This window comes from Podarcis bocagei (assembly GCF_964188305.1).
Source record: "Podarcis bocagei genome assembly, chromosome: 6".
Classification (NCBI taxonomy): domain Eukaryota; kingdom Metazoa; phylum Chordata; class Lepidosauria; order Squamata; family Lacertidae; genus Podarcis; species Podarcis bocagei.
In genome coordinates this window covers 74,689,153-74,705,777 of record NC_138130.1, presented here as the reverse complement: position 1 = coordinate 74,705,777, position 16,625 = coordinate 74,689,153, and the positions used below count along the sequence as shown (strand labels likewise).

Genomic DNA, 16,625 nt, shown 5'->3' with positions numbered 1-16,625 from the left:
AAAAGATTAGACAGAAATTATTCCAGATGTTGTTGCCTGAAGGTAGTAGAACAAGCAAGCTAGAACTTTTTGGGAACTCATGTGAAATTGTGGTTTTGTTGCAGCTTTGTGTTTAGAAAATGGCTAATTATATGCTGCATTATATCCAACACTGCAAACAGTTCCACTCATACAACAGGACCCCTTCTGTTCCTAATAATAATAATAATAATTAAAAATATTATTAAATTTATTATTAGTATTATTAATTTTATTTATTTATACCCCACCCATCTGGCTGGGTTTTTCCAACAAAAGATTAAAAATACATGAAAACATCAGTCATTAAAAACTTCTCTAAACAGGGCTGCCTTCAGATGTCTTCTAAACGTCAGATAGTTGTTTATTTTTTTGACATCTGATGAGAGGGTGTTCCACTACCAAGAAGGCCCTCTGCGTGGTTCCCTGTAACTTGGCTTCTCACAGTGAGGAAACCGCCAGAAGGCTCTCAGCGCTGGACCTCAATGTATGGGCAAAATGATGGGGGTGGAGACATTCCTTCAGGTATACTGGGCCTAGGCCGTTTAGGGCTTTAAAGGTCAGCACCAACACTCTGAATTGTGCTTGGAAACGCCCCCTACATTAAGGTTACCAGACGTCCCCGTTTCCTGGGGATGGTGCCCAGATTTACAAATCAGTCCCCTGACAAAATCCATCTTATTTAGTAGGAAGTTGAAAAGTGTTCCCGGATTCACTGAAACAAATCTGGTAACTTTACCCTACATGCCCTCCCCCCAAATCTCCTCCAGAGGGTTCCCCAGAGGGTTGAAAAGAGAAATAGGAGGAAGTTCCATTGTGCAAGGAGAGGTCTGTGAGCAGGACAGCAGTGTTGCATACCACCCTTGGGGCTGTTGGTTTGCTTGCATTTAGGGCAGCTGAATCCCGCTTGAATGTCCTGTTCAATGTGAATGCTAACTGTTCTCTTTTCTGCTTGCAGTGAGCTTCTTGAATTTATGACAAGTGGCCCCGTTGTTGCCATGGAGATCTTGGGAGATGATGCTATAAGCAGATGGAAGAATTTACTAGGACCTGCAAATTCTTCTGTGGCCCGTACTGATGCCCCAAATAGCGTTAGGGCATGTTTTGGAACTGATGGCATAAGAAATGTAGCTCATGGTCCAGATTCTTTTGCTTCTGCTGCTAGAGTAAGTCCCCCCCTCCCCCAAAATTATATATTTGATAAGGTGAATCTTTCTGCATCTGGATGCCTGGGCTTCTACTGGCATATATATTATACAAAAATGAGTTTGGCTACTTCCAATGTTTGTGGTCTGAACTTGGTTCAGCTACATGGCATATAGTACCTATATGGCTTAGCTCATCAGAAAGAAAGAAAATACTCACCCCTGCCTTTTCTCCCCTTACCATGCAGAGGGAAAGGAGACCCTTTCTCAAAACTCTTGTAGAGACCCTGTGCTTGACAATCTCTACAGGATATTTAAAGAAATGTTAGGAAGGGAAAAGGCTTCCTTCCCCACTGCCTGCCTTTATGCTGGAAAGAGGCAGGGGTGGACTTTGGTAATATGGCGCCTTGAGCAAGGACGAACCCCCCTTGCTTATTTTAATGCCCCCATCCCTCTCACCTTCTGTTCTGCGCATGCTCTCAAATGCACTATGTCATAGTTGCGGCATATTTTGTGCCCCTCGGCTTGGTACCCTGTGTGGAAGAATCACCCGCCCCACCCTAAATCCAGCATTGATGGGATGGCTGCCATGTACCTTAAATATATGAGGTGACCAGGGGTTTTTTTGTTGTTGTTTAAAAGAAGACTGTGCTGCTTTGTGCCTGTTCCCTTCGCTTCCCAGAAGGGCTACATCAAGGAAATGCAGTATGATATTGTATTGCTCTGAGATTATTCTAGGAAGTGTGGCAGGCAACTGCGTGATGTTTTGCATCACGGAATCTTTGCTAGGGAGTGGCCGTAGAGGAAGTTGTGCTGTGTGCGGTGAAACCGCCTTCTTTTAAAGAAAATCAGAACAGCCACCAGTCAACTCATAAGGCTGAGCTGAATGGCAGCCCCTCTCCACACCCCAGGCTATTTGGGAGCCTCCTCATTGGTGCAGCATCCCAGACCAGCATCCCTTGTCTGACCCTGACCCTGCTTAAATTAAACAGATGAGAATATTGGAGCTTGGTCCCCCCCCCCAAATCTTGTGGGAGTCAAAGCTGCATGTCGATAAGCAAATACACTAAGGAACGGCTCAGAAGTTTAATGACCTTTTGTTGCGGTGGATTACAAAGCCCATCTGAAAGTTCTCTGCTGGAACTGCGGCTTGACTAAAGGCCAGGCTTCTATATATATCTTTACAAGCCATAAGAAAACAGAATGGACAAAAGAGCACTTTTGAGCTTTGCTCTTCAATACCTGTTTTGCTTTCCATGGAAACACGTTTCTTACGGCTGTCAGGAGTAGCTAAGAATAGTGTTGCGCACAGCGCCTTAATTACTCACTTATTTGTTCTCTGTGGAATAGCAATTGCTTGGGAACTCTGATAATTTTTCTGCCTCCCTTTATTTTTTTGTTAAAATTAGTTATTTTAATGTAGGATGCTGGACAAATAGAAGAATCAACATTTTTATTTGTTATATTACATACATATTCATAGCACTATAAAATGCATGTAACTAAGGAACTACAAAGTGTGAAGGCAAAAGAAAGCTGGTGTAGTCCTTGGCACTTGGATGTATCCCCACCCCAGCAACTATTCAATAAGAAACTTCTTTCCCTGGTTTCCAGTCTTTACTTCTCATTTTTGTTACCTTCTTCCCTCCACTAACTTCTCCTTATTTTGTTGGGCTCAGCAGAGGGAGGGAAGTGACTATAGGTTCAGGTTCCTTAATAACCCAGGCCCACAGCCCTAGAGATGACTGCACTGCTAGGCAACTGGCATTGTTTGTACACTTGCTGGTGTAGCAAAACACCTGGCAGTCACACATCTGGTCTTTGTAAGCCTGATGCTGTGGAACTCGTAGCTGTCCAATGGACAGACCAATTGTGGCAGAAAAGTGAGGCCTCTGGAGCTGGAGTAGCATATATAGACTCTGGAAAGTACACCAGTACATTACTTTGGGCTATTTAGAGGACACATGAACGCTAAAATAAAAGTATATAGGCCTGAAAGAGAAGGCAAACTTTGAGAGGAAGAAAGAAAGTTTAATATCTTGGAGCATGCATTTAAAATGTGAGTGTGTGCTCTCAAACCCATCACAGCACCTTGTAACAGCTGATTCTCATACCAAGATCTCCACACGTACTATATTATTGCACTTAGTTTAAGTCTCTGCTCCACCTCATGTGTGCCTTATTAAGCTACCCTGAAGTCAACTGTCTTTTGCTGATTTAAGCACCTACAATTTGTTAGCAATTGTGCAAAACAAACCTCCATAGCTTATGAAATTGGTAAGCTATGAACTACAGTACATTGCAGCTCTGTGCTCATGTGTGTGCGCTTAACACTGCATGTGCTCTGGAGGAAGAGAAGATGCTTCCAGCGCCACCCCACTCAGATGTTGAACTGGAGAGAGACTTGAACCCTAAAGAACAACAGCGCTAGCAATTCACATTAACAACATTTTAACAGGCATTTCCCAAAAAGTAAAAAATAGGGATAGTTTAGATCAGAGAATAGGGACTGTCAGTAGCCAATGGGGTATTGAGGAGCATACTGGGATGCCAGCTAGCTCAGTTTGTTAGCTGGTGCTGGTAACGCCAGGATTGCAGGTTCGATCCCTATATGGGTCGCCTGCATTGCAGAGGGTTGGCTAGATGACCCTTGGGTACCCTCCAACTCTACAGTTGTATGATTTATTGCTGTGTTGATGTTTCTTTGCCCTGGAATGCTGCAGGGATCATTTAATATAGGCTGAGAAAGAACAAAATGGTGGCAAATTGAGTTATTTTTAAATGCTTTTGCCTTGGAGGGATTACAGCTGTGCTTTTAAAAATATAGTTCATTTTTCACTCTTGAACTAAATATTTAGTTGCACAGTTCTCTTAGACGTGATTACAAATTCTACTACCCTAGTGTTTTTGTTTTACTTCATAATTATTGGAGTGATGCACAGTGGTTCGGATTGTGTATTGAATGAGCAGGTAGCACAAACTGTTATGTAGCCTTGTACCAGTTACCAAGGAAACCTGTAGGATGCAGCATCTGTAAATTGTTCTGGGAAGAAAGAAATAGCTATTAAAGTCAACCTGGACTAAATCGTTTGCCCTGCATACAAATGAAGAGACCACCTGTTCGAATTTGTTATAGTTAAAGGTTGCTTTGTTCCTTCCCAATAGTAGGTTGCATTTACAGTTTGTCACCTGCTGAGTTATCCAGGGCAGTATGTCTATCGGCATGTGAGACATACCACTTCTAGTGTTTGCTTCTGCTTTTTGTGAGTTTTGTAACCGTGGGTGTGAGGTTTTCCATTCCCGGGGATGGAGAGATTCCAACACTCAACCCTGCAAGATGGCCAGGAACATCTCACCATGGGTTGGTCTCTGTGCTGTTGACTTTCCCCCCCTTCCTTCAAGCCTTGTCTCTCCCACTTGTGGAGATGGGGATATAGTTGCCCTTTCTCTTCTCCTCTCGGCTGGCTGTGCCTGGCCTTTTTTCTGCCTGTGAATCTTCCACTCCTATCCTCTCTGTTCTCCTCTCACTCTTCCAGTGCATTGCTTTGTACCTCTTCTCCCAAGGGAGGGGAAGAAACAAGAAAGCCAAAGGGGAGGCATCCACAATTCTGATGCTTGTTAGGCATTCCTTAGGCATACAAGATGGTCCGAAAGATGTCATTGGGGGAAAGTGGCTTACAAATATGATTATAGAGCCGCTCTACAGTTAAGGCAAGAATTTTTTTCAACATTTTGTCATTACAAAGTCTGAAAATTATGTTAATCACGAAATCCAGGTAATTTGTCTTATTGATACAAAACCTGGCATGGAGAATTCACCTTGTGAAGGGTTCTTGCCAGGAAGAATGGAGTTAGTGTTTTAAAACTGTTGTACTGAAGGACAGATGCCCTATGTTTGTGCTTACTCAGAACATATCTTAAATTATGGAAGGTGAGTAGTTCCCTTTGCATAGGTAGCAGCATGAGCAAATTTGAACGTGAAGCTTAATGGAATACCATATGTGTATGGGGTTTAATGGAGTGTAAGTGTAAATATGTTCAAAACCATGCTTCTGGAGGAAAGCGTCACAGAGCACTTTGAAATACAGCCATTGGCTAGATAATAATAAATGGGGGAGGACGTAGGATTTCAGTATTGCTTTGGGAATATGACTCTGACCCTCATAAACATAACTGGTGTCCTATGACTATGAATCATGCACTTGTGCACAATTAAATGTATTTAATTCCAATTATTTTCAGGAGCTGGAGTTGTTCTTTCCCTCCAGTGGAGGCCGTGGACCTGCAAACACTGCAAAATACACACACTGTACTTGTTGTGTTATTAAGCCTCACGCAGTTAAAGAAGGTAGGTGACACTGACCTGACCCTCGGCTGAAAGTGCCCTTCAGCATCTCTCTTCTTAGCTGAATAGCTGCCTAGATTTAGACTTGCACTATTGCTACCATATGTGTTTTGTGCATGGCTGGAGGTAAGAAAGTTATGTTTTTATTTTATTTTAGCTCACAGCTTGTTGACATTTAACACAGACCAAATTGCATAAATATAGCATTTGAGAAATTATGTTTAACAGCGGTTGATGTTCTCTGTACTTCTACAAGGCTGCATGCTAATATGTACTTGTCCATAGAAGGCCTATGCGTGTGTAAGTAGCAAAATACCACACAACCTGTAATGTCTGACCTCCTTGTTGTTGTTTAGTCATTTAGTCGTGTCCGACTCTTCGTGACCCCATGGGCCAGAGCACGCCAGCCACTCCTGTCTTCCACTACCTCCCGCAGTTTGGTCAAACTCATGCTGGTAGCTTCAAGAACACTATCCAACCATCTCGTCCTCTGTCGTCCCCTTCTCCTTGTGCCCTCCATCTTTCCCAACATCAGGGTCTTTTCCAGGGAGTCTTCTCTTCTCATGAGGTGGCCAAAGTATTGGAGTCTCAGCTTCAGGATCTCTCCTTCCAGTGAGCACTCAGGGCTGATTTCCTTAAGAATGGATGCGTTTGATCTTCTTGCAGTCCAAGGGACTCTCAAGAGTCTCCTCCAGCACCATAATTCAAAAGCATCAATTCTTCAGCGATCAGCCTTCTTTATGGTCCAGCTCTCACTTCCATACATCACTACTGGGAAAACCTCCTAACCAGAGGCAAATGAAGAAGAAGCTGAGTGGGTGGTGGTGACCCAGACACTGAGCGTCTGTGATGCCCTTGTCACACTTCCATCTTGGTAACTTTGTTCCCTTCGTCTGGACGAGAAGAAGCATTCTGTGACAGACTAGGTAACAAAGCATTTTGCGACAGAGTAGCCCAACTCCTAAAGGGCTGCAAGATGGCCTCAGTGTACACCATTGTTATACACACACACCCGGCATCACCTTTCTTGGAAATACATTCAAACAGATGATATTCCCCCTTCTGCCAAATAAAGCAGTCAGGGCAAGGGGAGACTTTGAATTGGAGGACATAGATGCACTTCCTTTTCAGGTCACTTGGGTACCTGGAAACATGTCCAACAGAATTTTAGCCTTCCCTTAAACCAGTTATAATCTGGCAACATCTGGAGAGCCACAAACTCCCCATGCCTGCCTTAGACTAATTTACACATGCAGTACTAAAATACAGAGTTAGCACTTAAAAATCCTTGTGATTTATTGAAAACATATTATTTTTGGTGGAGTTCTTTGTGTTGTTTCTTCATCAGATCAGCTGAAATGGTTGATGTCTAAACATAACCTTATATAGAAAACTGCTCCCTTTCCCTACCATCAACCATTGGGAAATGATTACGACTGTTTACAGTATGATTATATGCTTTGGTTCAGCTGCTGATAATTTCTAAAACAAATTTGTATAAGAAGTAAATGCTAATCAGAACCTTATTGTGATCTATGCAGCCTTTGGGGCATTGTAGTTTTTAGACCCCTCTTCCTAAAGGTTGATATGGAAGATTCGACATCAGGTTACCAGGCATTTGAGAGGGCAGCTGGAGCATATTTAAACTTCTTACAAGTGAAGATTCTGTGGCTTTTCCACCACTAGGCAACTGTCATAAACCATTATATGGTGGGATAAGGCACATGTGAATCAGTATGCGTCAGCTGTATTCAAGTTATCTAAAGCCAGCATTCGCTGTTTTTCTAAATGATGTCTAGAGGAAGTCATGTTAGTCTGTTGCAGAAAATATTACAATTCCTTGTGGCAAAATGTTTTGCATGGTATCTTATCAATCCAAAATGCTGGTGCCTATTATATGACTTATGGGTACTTGGGAAAAGATCTGCATATTTCTTAGTAACAACCCTTCTACTTGCCTTACTTTAAAAAACTAAGGCTGCAATTCTATATCCCGTTACCTTGGAGTAACTAGCTGATCTCACTGGGACTTAATTCTACATAGACAAGTATAGGATTGTGCTGTCAAAACAGCCAGCGCCCATCCTGTTTCTGCTGGAACTAGTCTGACAATTGCAAATAAAATCTGTCCATTGCATTATTGGAAGTTGCTCCCAGATACTTAAATACATCACTCCTCTCAGCTGTCTACCATCTTTCAGTGCAACGTTTGCTTTTATTATTTAAAACTGTCTTTTCTTCCTGCCCTTCTACTTTGTTATGGAAATAATGGAAGTGCTTTTCAGAGATTGCCAATGCCTACCTTCAAGAGGCTGTTCAGTTTTTACATGTATTTAAATGCACACATTGTTGTTTTTCTTCTTAATTTTTCATCTAAATTTTTCCACCATCTAATGATTAAAAATATTGGTCATACAGTGGTGCCTCGCAAGACGAAATTAATTCGTTCCGCGAGTTTTGTCGTCTTGCGATTTTTTTCGTCTTGCGAAGCACGGTGTTGGGAAAGTTTTGGAAAAGCTTCAAAAATCACCAAAGTCTTTAAAAACCTCAAAAAAGGCTACCACACCGCATTCTATGAGTTGCTCCTCGAAGTCAAGTCGCAACTGTATTAACGGTGTTAAGAAAAAGGAAACAAACTTGCAAGACGTTTCCGTCTTGCGAAGCAAGCCCATAGGGAAAATCGTCTTGCGAAGCAACTCAAAAAACCAAAAACCCTTTCGTCTAGCGAGTTTTTTGTCTTGCGAGGCATTCGTCTTGCAAGGTACCACTGCACAGTGGTACCTTGGGTTACTTAATTCGTTCTGGAGGTCCGTTCTTAACCTGAAACTGTTCTTAACCTGAAGTCCCACTTTAGCTAATGGGGCCTCCTGCTGCCGCCGCGCCGCCGGAGCACGATTTCTGTTCTCATCCTGAAGCAAAGATCTTAACCCAAGGTACTATTTCTGGGTTAGCGGAGTCTGTAACCTGAAGCATATGTAACCTGAGGAACCACTGTAATTTAAAGCCGAGACCATGGGTTCTTATCTTTTCTCTGTCCTTATTGTGGGCTTTTAGCTTCAGTTCACTCAGTAATAGTGGAGGAAGACACAGATGCTCACCTGGATTTCTCATTTTAAAAAGCTTCTGGTGTAATGGGGTTTGAATCTGTCCTTGGAAAACCTGATACAAGCTTTGTCTTGGGGGCCTCTTGGTACTGCTGAGGACCTCATGTTTCCTGCAGAGAGCTGATTCTCAATGGCTGTGAAGTCCTCTTGTATCTTAGCTTTGCTTTTCCACCTGAACCCATGTTTTGGGAGCCAAGGTAGATGATGATTTATGTCTTTGGCTTAGTTTTTTGTATTCCCCTCCTCCTCCACTATGGTGGTTTCTCTAGATCTTAGCTGAGACACATATTCAGTCCACGTGGAGTGAGCTACTGCCCATGTGCAGCCTTGTTTAATAAAGGAACAAAAATAAGGATTATTGGTTGACCCTGTATCTTGTGACTTTGCAAGAGAAATCCTGTGCTCAGAATGTGCTTTCCCTGCACTTAGTAACCACAGACAATGGTTGCTGTTCCCAATCTGTAAAGATGGGTGAGGGCTTCTAAATTAAGCAGAGTATATCTGCTGCAGCTTCTTAGAATTTAATCACAGAGTGAGGCAGTTGATTTTCCAGGTCCGTCAGCTGTGCCGAATTTATCTGTGTTGTAAGTATTATGCTTTGAAGGCAATCGTAGTGAGATATAATTGAGGACAAGCAGAGTGGTGAGACCCAGAATGCAAAATACATACCTTTTCCCATGGTGTTTTGCATAAATTGTAATTCAAAAGGAAGTCAGCTAACAGGAACATGATTATAGTTTCAACTTAGGTTGAGATCTAAGAGATCAAAGTCCACGGGCTCTATATGAATTATTATACATCAGCTGAATTGGCAGTGCAAAGTCCTCTACAGATCATATCTTAAGAACCGTTAAAGCACTCCCATAATGTATGTTCTTATTGGACTTATGCCCAGTAAACTGAGGTTTTGATAAGGGAAGTCTGGGATTTACCAACAACCTTCCTCCCAGTATTCACACAAGGAGGAGGACACCTTCTTTCTTCTTAACCCCACCCACTTCTGCCAGCTGTATTCTCCTCTTGCCCTTGTGCATTGATTTTTATATTGGAGTTGAAGACTGTAAAAAATTGCCTAAAGCAAATACAGTGGTACCTTGGTTCTCAAGTGCCTTGGTACTCAAATGCCCAAAACCCGGAAGTAAGTGTTCTGGTTTTCGAACATTTTTCAGAAGCCAAACGTCTGATGCAGCTGTTGGCTATTGTTTCCGGGGCACCTGCACCAATCAGAAGCTGTGCCTTGGTTTTCGAACATTTCAGAATTCAAACTGATTTAGCGGTGTGTGTTCTGAATGCCATAGCTGACTAACTGGCAAGCCAATTAATAGATTAATCTCTAGATCGCAAAACGCAAAGGTGGTTGTTCCAACCCGTAGTTGTTCATGCATGTGCAGCTTTTACCAAAGCCAGCACCCTCTGATTGCTTTTAAGTTTTTAGTTCTCCTTTCTTTGAATTTGTCCTTATGTGTCACAAAGCAGTGAATTGTTAAACTGCAGAGTAGATGTTGTACCGCATCACTTCATCTGATTAAAATGCGCTTGAAGATTATCTGTTCTGTATTGGTGCCTAGTAACCTAATGCTGTCTTGGAGACATAAAACCTTCCCTCTCTTGTTTTTTTTATGCCTAGAGTTATTTGTTATGCATTTTTGCTAGGATTAGTATTACATTCCTTCAGTTGTATTTAGTAATGCCTGTGATTTCTTTTGTACTTTGTCACTAAAAATTAAATCCTAAACGAACACTTAATCTGTAGCTCTGATTTGGCTTAGAGTAATCACATTTTAAAGATGTAGTCTTCCTAATTTTTAAATAGCCAGTTTCCTTATTGAGTGAAGTCTGAATATTTTAAAATAAGTTTAATCCCCCCTCCATGTTTTATGGGCGCCAAAATATTTGTCAAGTTCTTTCCTCATTATCCCAAACTCACATGTAGGCATGAACTTGTTTTTGGTGCAGAAATCAAAACCCAGACTTTTACAGAAAAAAGAAGAAGTTATACTTAGCTGTTACGGAGCTGGGCATATATTTGAAAGGTGAAACTCCTATTTGTGAAAGGCTTAAGTATTAAGGATAATGCATGCACTTAAATTTGTCTTTCTGTTTTATATTGGGATCATATGTCACAGCATCTGTGATCTTTTTTCTCACCTAGCTAGCTCTCTGTTTCTTGCACTATTTCTCACTTTCCCCAAAATGTAACAATATTTGCACATCTCTAATGTTAGGCCAGGTAGGAAAACTATACAAATTGAATGAGTTGCACTATTTGGGGATAAAGCCTATAAATGGGAATGTTGGTTTGCATAATTTGGGTGTATTTTACTTCACCCTAAGTGTGAAAAATCAGTGTTGTATAGCATAATCCTAATCATTTTTACTTGGAAGTGATTTCAGTGGGAACTACTTCTGGTTAAATTTGGTTACTGTTGAATTGCAAGGAGCCTAAACAGTGACATTTCTTCCTGACTTGGTCACAGCCTTTTATGGTTATTGTGAGCCCATATGAGCAATGTGCCTGCCTCATATACCCCAAGTAAATGTGCAAGACACAAGTGTTCTCATAAAAGCAACTGTATTATAAATGTTTGATGTGCTATAGCAAAGTAGTCCCAGGACCCCAGCATTTGAGACAAATTTCTGTAACCCAAACCTTTTTCTTCACAGGTCTGACTGGGAAGATAATAAAAGCAATACTTGATGGAGGATTTGATATTTCAGCCTTGCAGATGGTAACTCTTTCTTCTTGCTCTTTGATCAGACCTTTTCTCTGATGAGATGAGGGAAAAGCAACCTTTGCCACCTGTTGCACCCTCTCCTACACTAGCTTTTTAATGCATTTCACCTGGGCAAAGCCTTGCCTTCCAGCAGCAACCCCATACATATCAGCTGCCTCTTACACCTGCCTATTTTGAAAGGGTGTCAGGTTCCCAGTCTGCTCTCTTGCATAATACAGAAAATAAAAAATAGCCTTTTCAACCCTACTATACTCCCCCAAAATCATTACCAGAGGAGGAGAAACCTGTATTTGGGAGTAAATCCCCATTGAAATTGGTTGATAGAAATGGACAGGAACAGGCTGCAAATAGTCTATATTGAGGAGTGTCTGTCTGGTTTTGCTCACAGAGGAACAGTGAGAGCTGTTGCCTTCTTTCTCATTTATGCACAATTTTCATTCTTGCTGTCTCTGTATTTTTCTTCCTTCCATCTCAACAGGTGGGTAAACAACACCTTATTATGCTGCATTTCAATATAAGCTCAGTTCCTTTTGGCTGACTTTGACTAAGGCTGACTTTGACTTATCAAGGTTACTTAGTCTTTAAAACTGAAATAATTCTAGCCAGCTTGTCAGAACTGACTTGCGTAGTAGGTGAATATGCATGTTTTACACTATATATATATATATAAAGGTAAAGAGACCCCTGACCATTAGGTCCAGTCACGGACGACTTTGGGATTGCAGTGCTCATCTTGCTTTACTGGCCGAGGGAGCTGGTGTACAGCTTCCAGGTCATGTGGCCAGCATGACTAAACCGCTGATGGTGAACCAGAACAGCGCACGGAAACGCCGTTTACCTTCCCGCTGCAGCAGTACCTATTTATCTACTTGCACTTTGACGTGCTTTTGATCTGCTAGGTGGGCAGGAGCAGGGATCGAGCAACGGCTCACCCTGTTGCGGGGATTCGAACCGCCAACCTTCTGATTAGCAAACCCTAGGCTCTGTGGTTTAACCCACAGCGCCACCTGCCTCCCATATATATATATATATATATATATATATATATATATATATATATGCAGGTTTTGGTGTCTTCGGGTATCTTCCCGTGTAAGAGTTGGGGTGTCTAGGCGACGTTTCGACGAGGTCTCACTCGTCATCTTCAGGCTGGTGCTTTCGGCTTCTTGTTACTAGAACAGAGCAGGATCTCAGTGTTTGAGTTCCTATAAATACTGTGGAGGGGGTGTGGTGTATAGCCTCCAACGTTCTGGGCAGAGAGGAAGTTCCCAGGTTATTGTGCCTTTTCTTCTTTTGTTCATTCATTACTTGAGGGATATCTTGAGTGATTTCTTGAGTGATATTCTGAGTACCACTTAGGAGGGTCATTAGGTGTGGATTAGTTGCTAAAGCTTTCGTGTCTTGACCTCTTGAGCTTGTGAAGAGTTTTTCTGAGTTTTTCTGAGAAGAGTTTTTCTGAGAAGATGGCTGTACTGCACTTAGTTGTGCTCTGGCTTGGCTTCGTGTATAGGGGCGAGCTGTGGTTTTGTGCCCTGTGCCAGCCAGATCTGTGTTGGGATTGCAGGGGGGTGCAGCATCCGGAGGTGCCACTATGGTTTGGCTACTGGATGGTGTCTGTAATTTATCTGTGGAGAGGGTCTGGGTTTGGGTCTGGTGTGGTTGATTGGAGATGGCGTTCTGTGTGCCTCTGGTTCTGGTGTCGGTTTTTGTGGGGAGGGCTAATTTCCAGATGTCTGGCAGGCGGGACGTGTCGTCACGCTTGTTCATGTTGTGAGGGTGTTTCTCTATCTCGATGGCTTCCATGATTATTCTCTTGTGGTGATGTTCCATGTTAAAGAGCAATTTGGAATCTGCAAAATTAATTTCGTGTCCTGTTTCTTTCATGTGTTGGTAAAGAGAGGAAGTTTTTTCTTCTTTTTTGACGGCATTCTTGTGTTCTGCGATACGTGCATTTATTCGTCTGTTTGTTTGTCCAATGTACGTGGCCGGGCAGACTTTGCAGGGTATTTCATAGACCCCTTGGTTTTCTAACTGGATTTTATCTTTTGGGTTTCTGAGGATATTGGCTATTTTTTGGTTGGTGCAAAAGGCTGTTTTGATATTGTGTTTATGGAGGATTTTGCTAATTTTATCTGTAGTGCCCTTGATATAAGGAAGGAGGGCCATGCCATTGTTTTCTTCTGTGTCTTGGTTTTTGGGGGGTGTTTCTTTTTGGATTAGCTTCTTAACCCTGTTTTGCTGGTATCCGTTGGCGATTAACACATTTGAGAGATTCTGTAACTCAGTTGTCAAGTGGTCTTTGTCAGCCAGGCGTTTGGTTCTGGAGATGAGAGTCTTGGCTACGGAGTTTATTTGTGCAGGGTGGTGGTGTGATTGTGCATGTAAGTAGCGGTTGGTGTGTGTTTTTTTCCGGTAGATAGTGTGTCCTAGGGAGCCATCAGGTTTTTTGTAGATTAGGACGTCAAGGAAGGGAAGTTGGTTGTTGGCTTCTATTTCCATAGTGAATTGTATTTTGGGGTGTAGGCTGTTGAGATGTGTGAGGAAGCTATCTAGTTTTTCCTTCCCGTGTGGCCAAATTACAAAGGTGTCGTCAACATATCTGAGCCAAAGTTTGGGTTTGTGTTCTGACTTGTCTAAAGCATTGGTTTCAAAGTGTTCCATGTACAGATTTGCGATGACCGGTGAGAGGGGTGATCCCATAGGTGGGGTCTTGGAGTAGATTTGATAGTTTTGCTTGGTAGTCCGATGTGTTCATCACAACAGTGGCATTACCTTTGTCTGCTGGGAGAATGATTATGTTGTTGTCTTTCCTCAGGTTGGTGAGTGCTTTTTTTTTCTTCTTTGTGTAAATTGCTTCTGGGTGGTTTGCTGGAGCAGAGGATGTTGGTGACTTCGAGTCTGATTTTATTGGCTTCATCTGGGTTGATTTTGGTTAGGCTAGCTTCGACTCCGCATATGATGTTTTCCGTGGGGATGCGTCTCGGGGCGACTGCAAAGTTGAAGCCTTTGGAGAGTACTTTGGTTTCAGTTGAGGTGAGGATCCTGTCTGATATGTTATGTACTGTTTGTTTCATGGGTTGTTGTGGAGGGTGGCTGGGCTTCTGGCCCATTAATGAAGCCTTGACAGCCATTCAAAACAAATACAATCCCCCCGAATACATCCTGGACCTGACCAACCACTGCCTAACCAACACGTACTTCATCCACAATGGACAAAGATACAAACAGATAGAAGGAGCACCTATGGGATCACCCCTCTCACCGGTCATCGCAAATCTGTACATGGAACACTTTGAAACCAATGCTTTAGACAAGTCAGAACACAAACCCAAACTTTGGCTCAGATATGTTGACGACACCTTTGTAATTTGGCCACACGGGAAGGAAAAACTAGATAGCTTCCTCACACATCTCAACAGCCTACACCCCAAAATACAATTCACTATGGAAATAGAAGCCAACAACCAACTTCCCTTCCTTGACGTCCTAATCTACAAAAAACCTGATGGCTCCCTAGGACACACTATCTACCGGGAAAAAACACACACCAACCGCTACTTACATGCACAATCACACCACCACCCTGCACAAATAAACTCCGTAGCCAAGACTCTCATCTCCAGAACCAAACGCCTGGCTGACAAAGACCACTTGACAACTGAGTTACAGAATCTCTCAAATGTGTTAATCGCCAACGGATACCAGCAAAACAGGGTTAAGAAGCTAATCCAAAAAGAAACACCCCCCAAAAACCAAGACACAGAAGAAAACAATGGCATGGCCCTCCTTCCTTATATCAAGGGCACTACAGATAAAATTAGCAAAATCCTCCATAAACACAATATCAAAACAGCCTTTTGCACCAACCAAAAAATAGCCAATATCCTCAGAAACCCAAAAGATAAAATCCAGTTAGAAAACCAAGGGGTCTATGAAATACCCTGCAAAGTCTGCCCGGCCACGTACATTGGACAAACAAACAGACGAATAAATGCACGTATCGCAGAACACAAGAATGCCGTCAAAAAAGAAGAAAAAACTTCCTCTCTTTACCAACACATGAAAGAAACAGGACACGAAATTAATTTTGCAGATTCCAAATTGCTCTTTAACATGGAACATCACCACAAGAGAATAATCATGGAAGCCATCGAGATAGAGAAACACCCTCACAACATGAACAAGCGTGACGACACGTCCCGCCTGCCAGACATCTGGAAATTAGCCCTCCCCACAAAAACCGACACCAGAACCAGAGGCACACAGAACGCCATCTCCAATCAACCACACCAGACCCAAACCCAGACCCTCTCCACAGATAAATTACAGACACCATCCAGTAGCCAAACCATAGTGGCACCTCCGGATGCTGCACCCCCCTGCAATCCCAACACAGATCTGGCTGGCACAGGGCACAAAACCACAGCTCGCCCCTATACACGAAGCCAAGCCAGAGCACAACTAAGTGCAGTACAGCCATCTTCTCAGAAAAACTCTTCTCAGAAAAACTCAGAAAAACTCTTCACAAGCTCAAGAGGTCAAGACACGAAAGCTTTAGCAACTAATCCACACCTAATGACCCTCCTAAGTGGTACTCAGAATATCACTCAAGAAATCACTCAAGATATCCCTCAAGTAATTAATGAACAAAAGAAGAAAAGGCACAATAACCTGGGAACTTCCTCTCTGCCCAGAACGTTGGAGGCTATACACCACACCCCCTCAACAGTATTTATAGGAACTCAAACACTGAGATCCTGCTCTGTTCTAGTAACAAGAAGCCGAAAGCACCAGCCTGAAGATGACGAGTGAGACCTCGTCGAAACGTCGCCTAGACACCCCAACTCTTACACGGGAAGATACCCGAAAACACCAAAACCTGCATTCCTGTACCCGTGAAAATCTACAAAAGCATATATATATATATATATATATATATAGTGTGTGTGTGTGTGTGTGTGTGTGTGTGTGTGTGTGGGCACGCACACGCACACGCCATTATTTAGACAGTTGTCTATACCATATTTTTCGCCCCATAGGACGCACCTAGCTTTTTTTTGGGGGGGAAATAAAGGAGAAAAAAATTATTTCCCCCCAGGCGTGGGGCTGTGGCGGGGGATGCCCGAGCTTCCCCCGACCCCAGCCCCCAGAACAGGCTGCTATCTGCAAGCCTAGGGAGCCCGGTGGGAAGTCGCGCCAGTCTCCCCAGGCTTGCGGATATCTGTCCCCCGAGCTTGTGGGGCTGGCGCTGGGGAGAAGCTCGCTTCTCCCCAGCGCC

The 16,625-nt window shown here is 42.8% G+C and overlaps 1 protein-coding gene across 3 annotated transcripts in view; it reads left to right on the top strand.

The window, feature by feature from the left end:
* Positions 1-16,625, top strand: part of NME7 (NME/NM23 family member 7) — a 77,773-nt gene that overhangs the window by 24,337 nt on the left and 36,811 nt on the right. For all 3 annotated transcript variants that reach the window (XM_081199035.1, XM_081199034.1, XM_081199036.1), the window contains 3 exons: positions 977-1,184; positions 5,406-5,511; positions 11,277-11,341. In XM_081199035.1, coding sequence (XP_081055161.1) covers positions 977-1,184; positions 5,406-5,511; positions 11,277-11,341 — 379 coding nt within the window. The remainder of the gene's footprint in view (positions 1-976; positions 1,185-5,405; positions 5,512-11,276; positions 11,342-16,625) is intronic.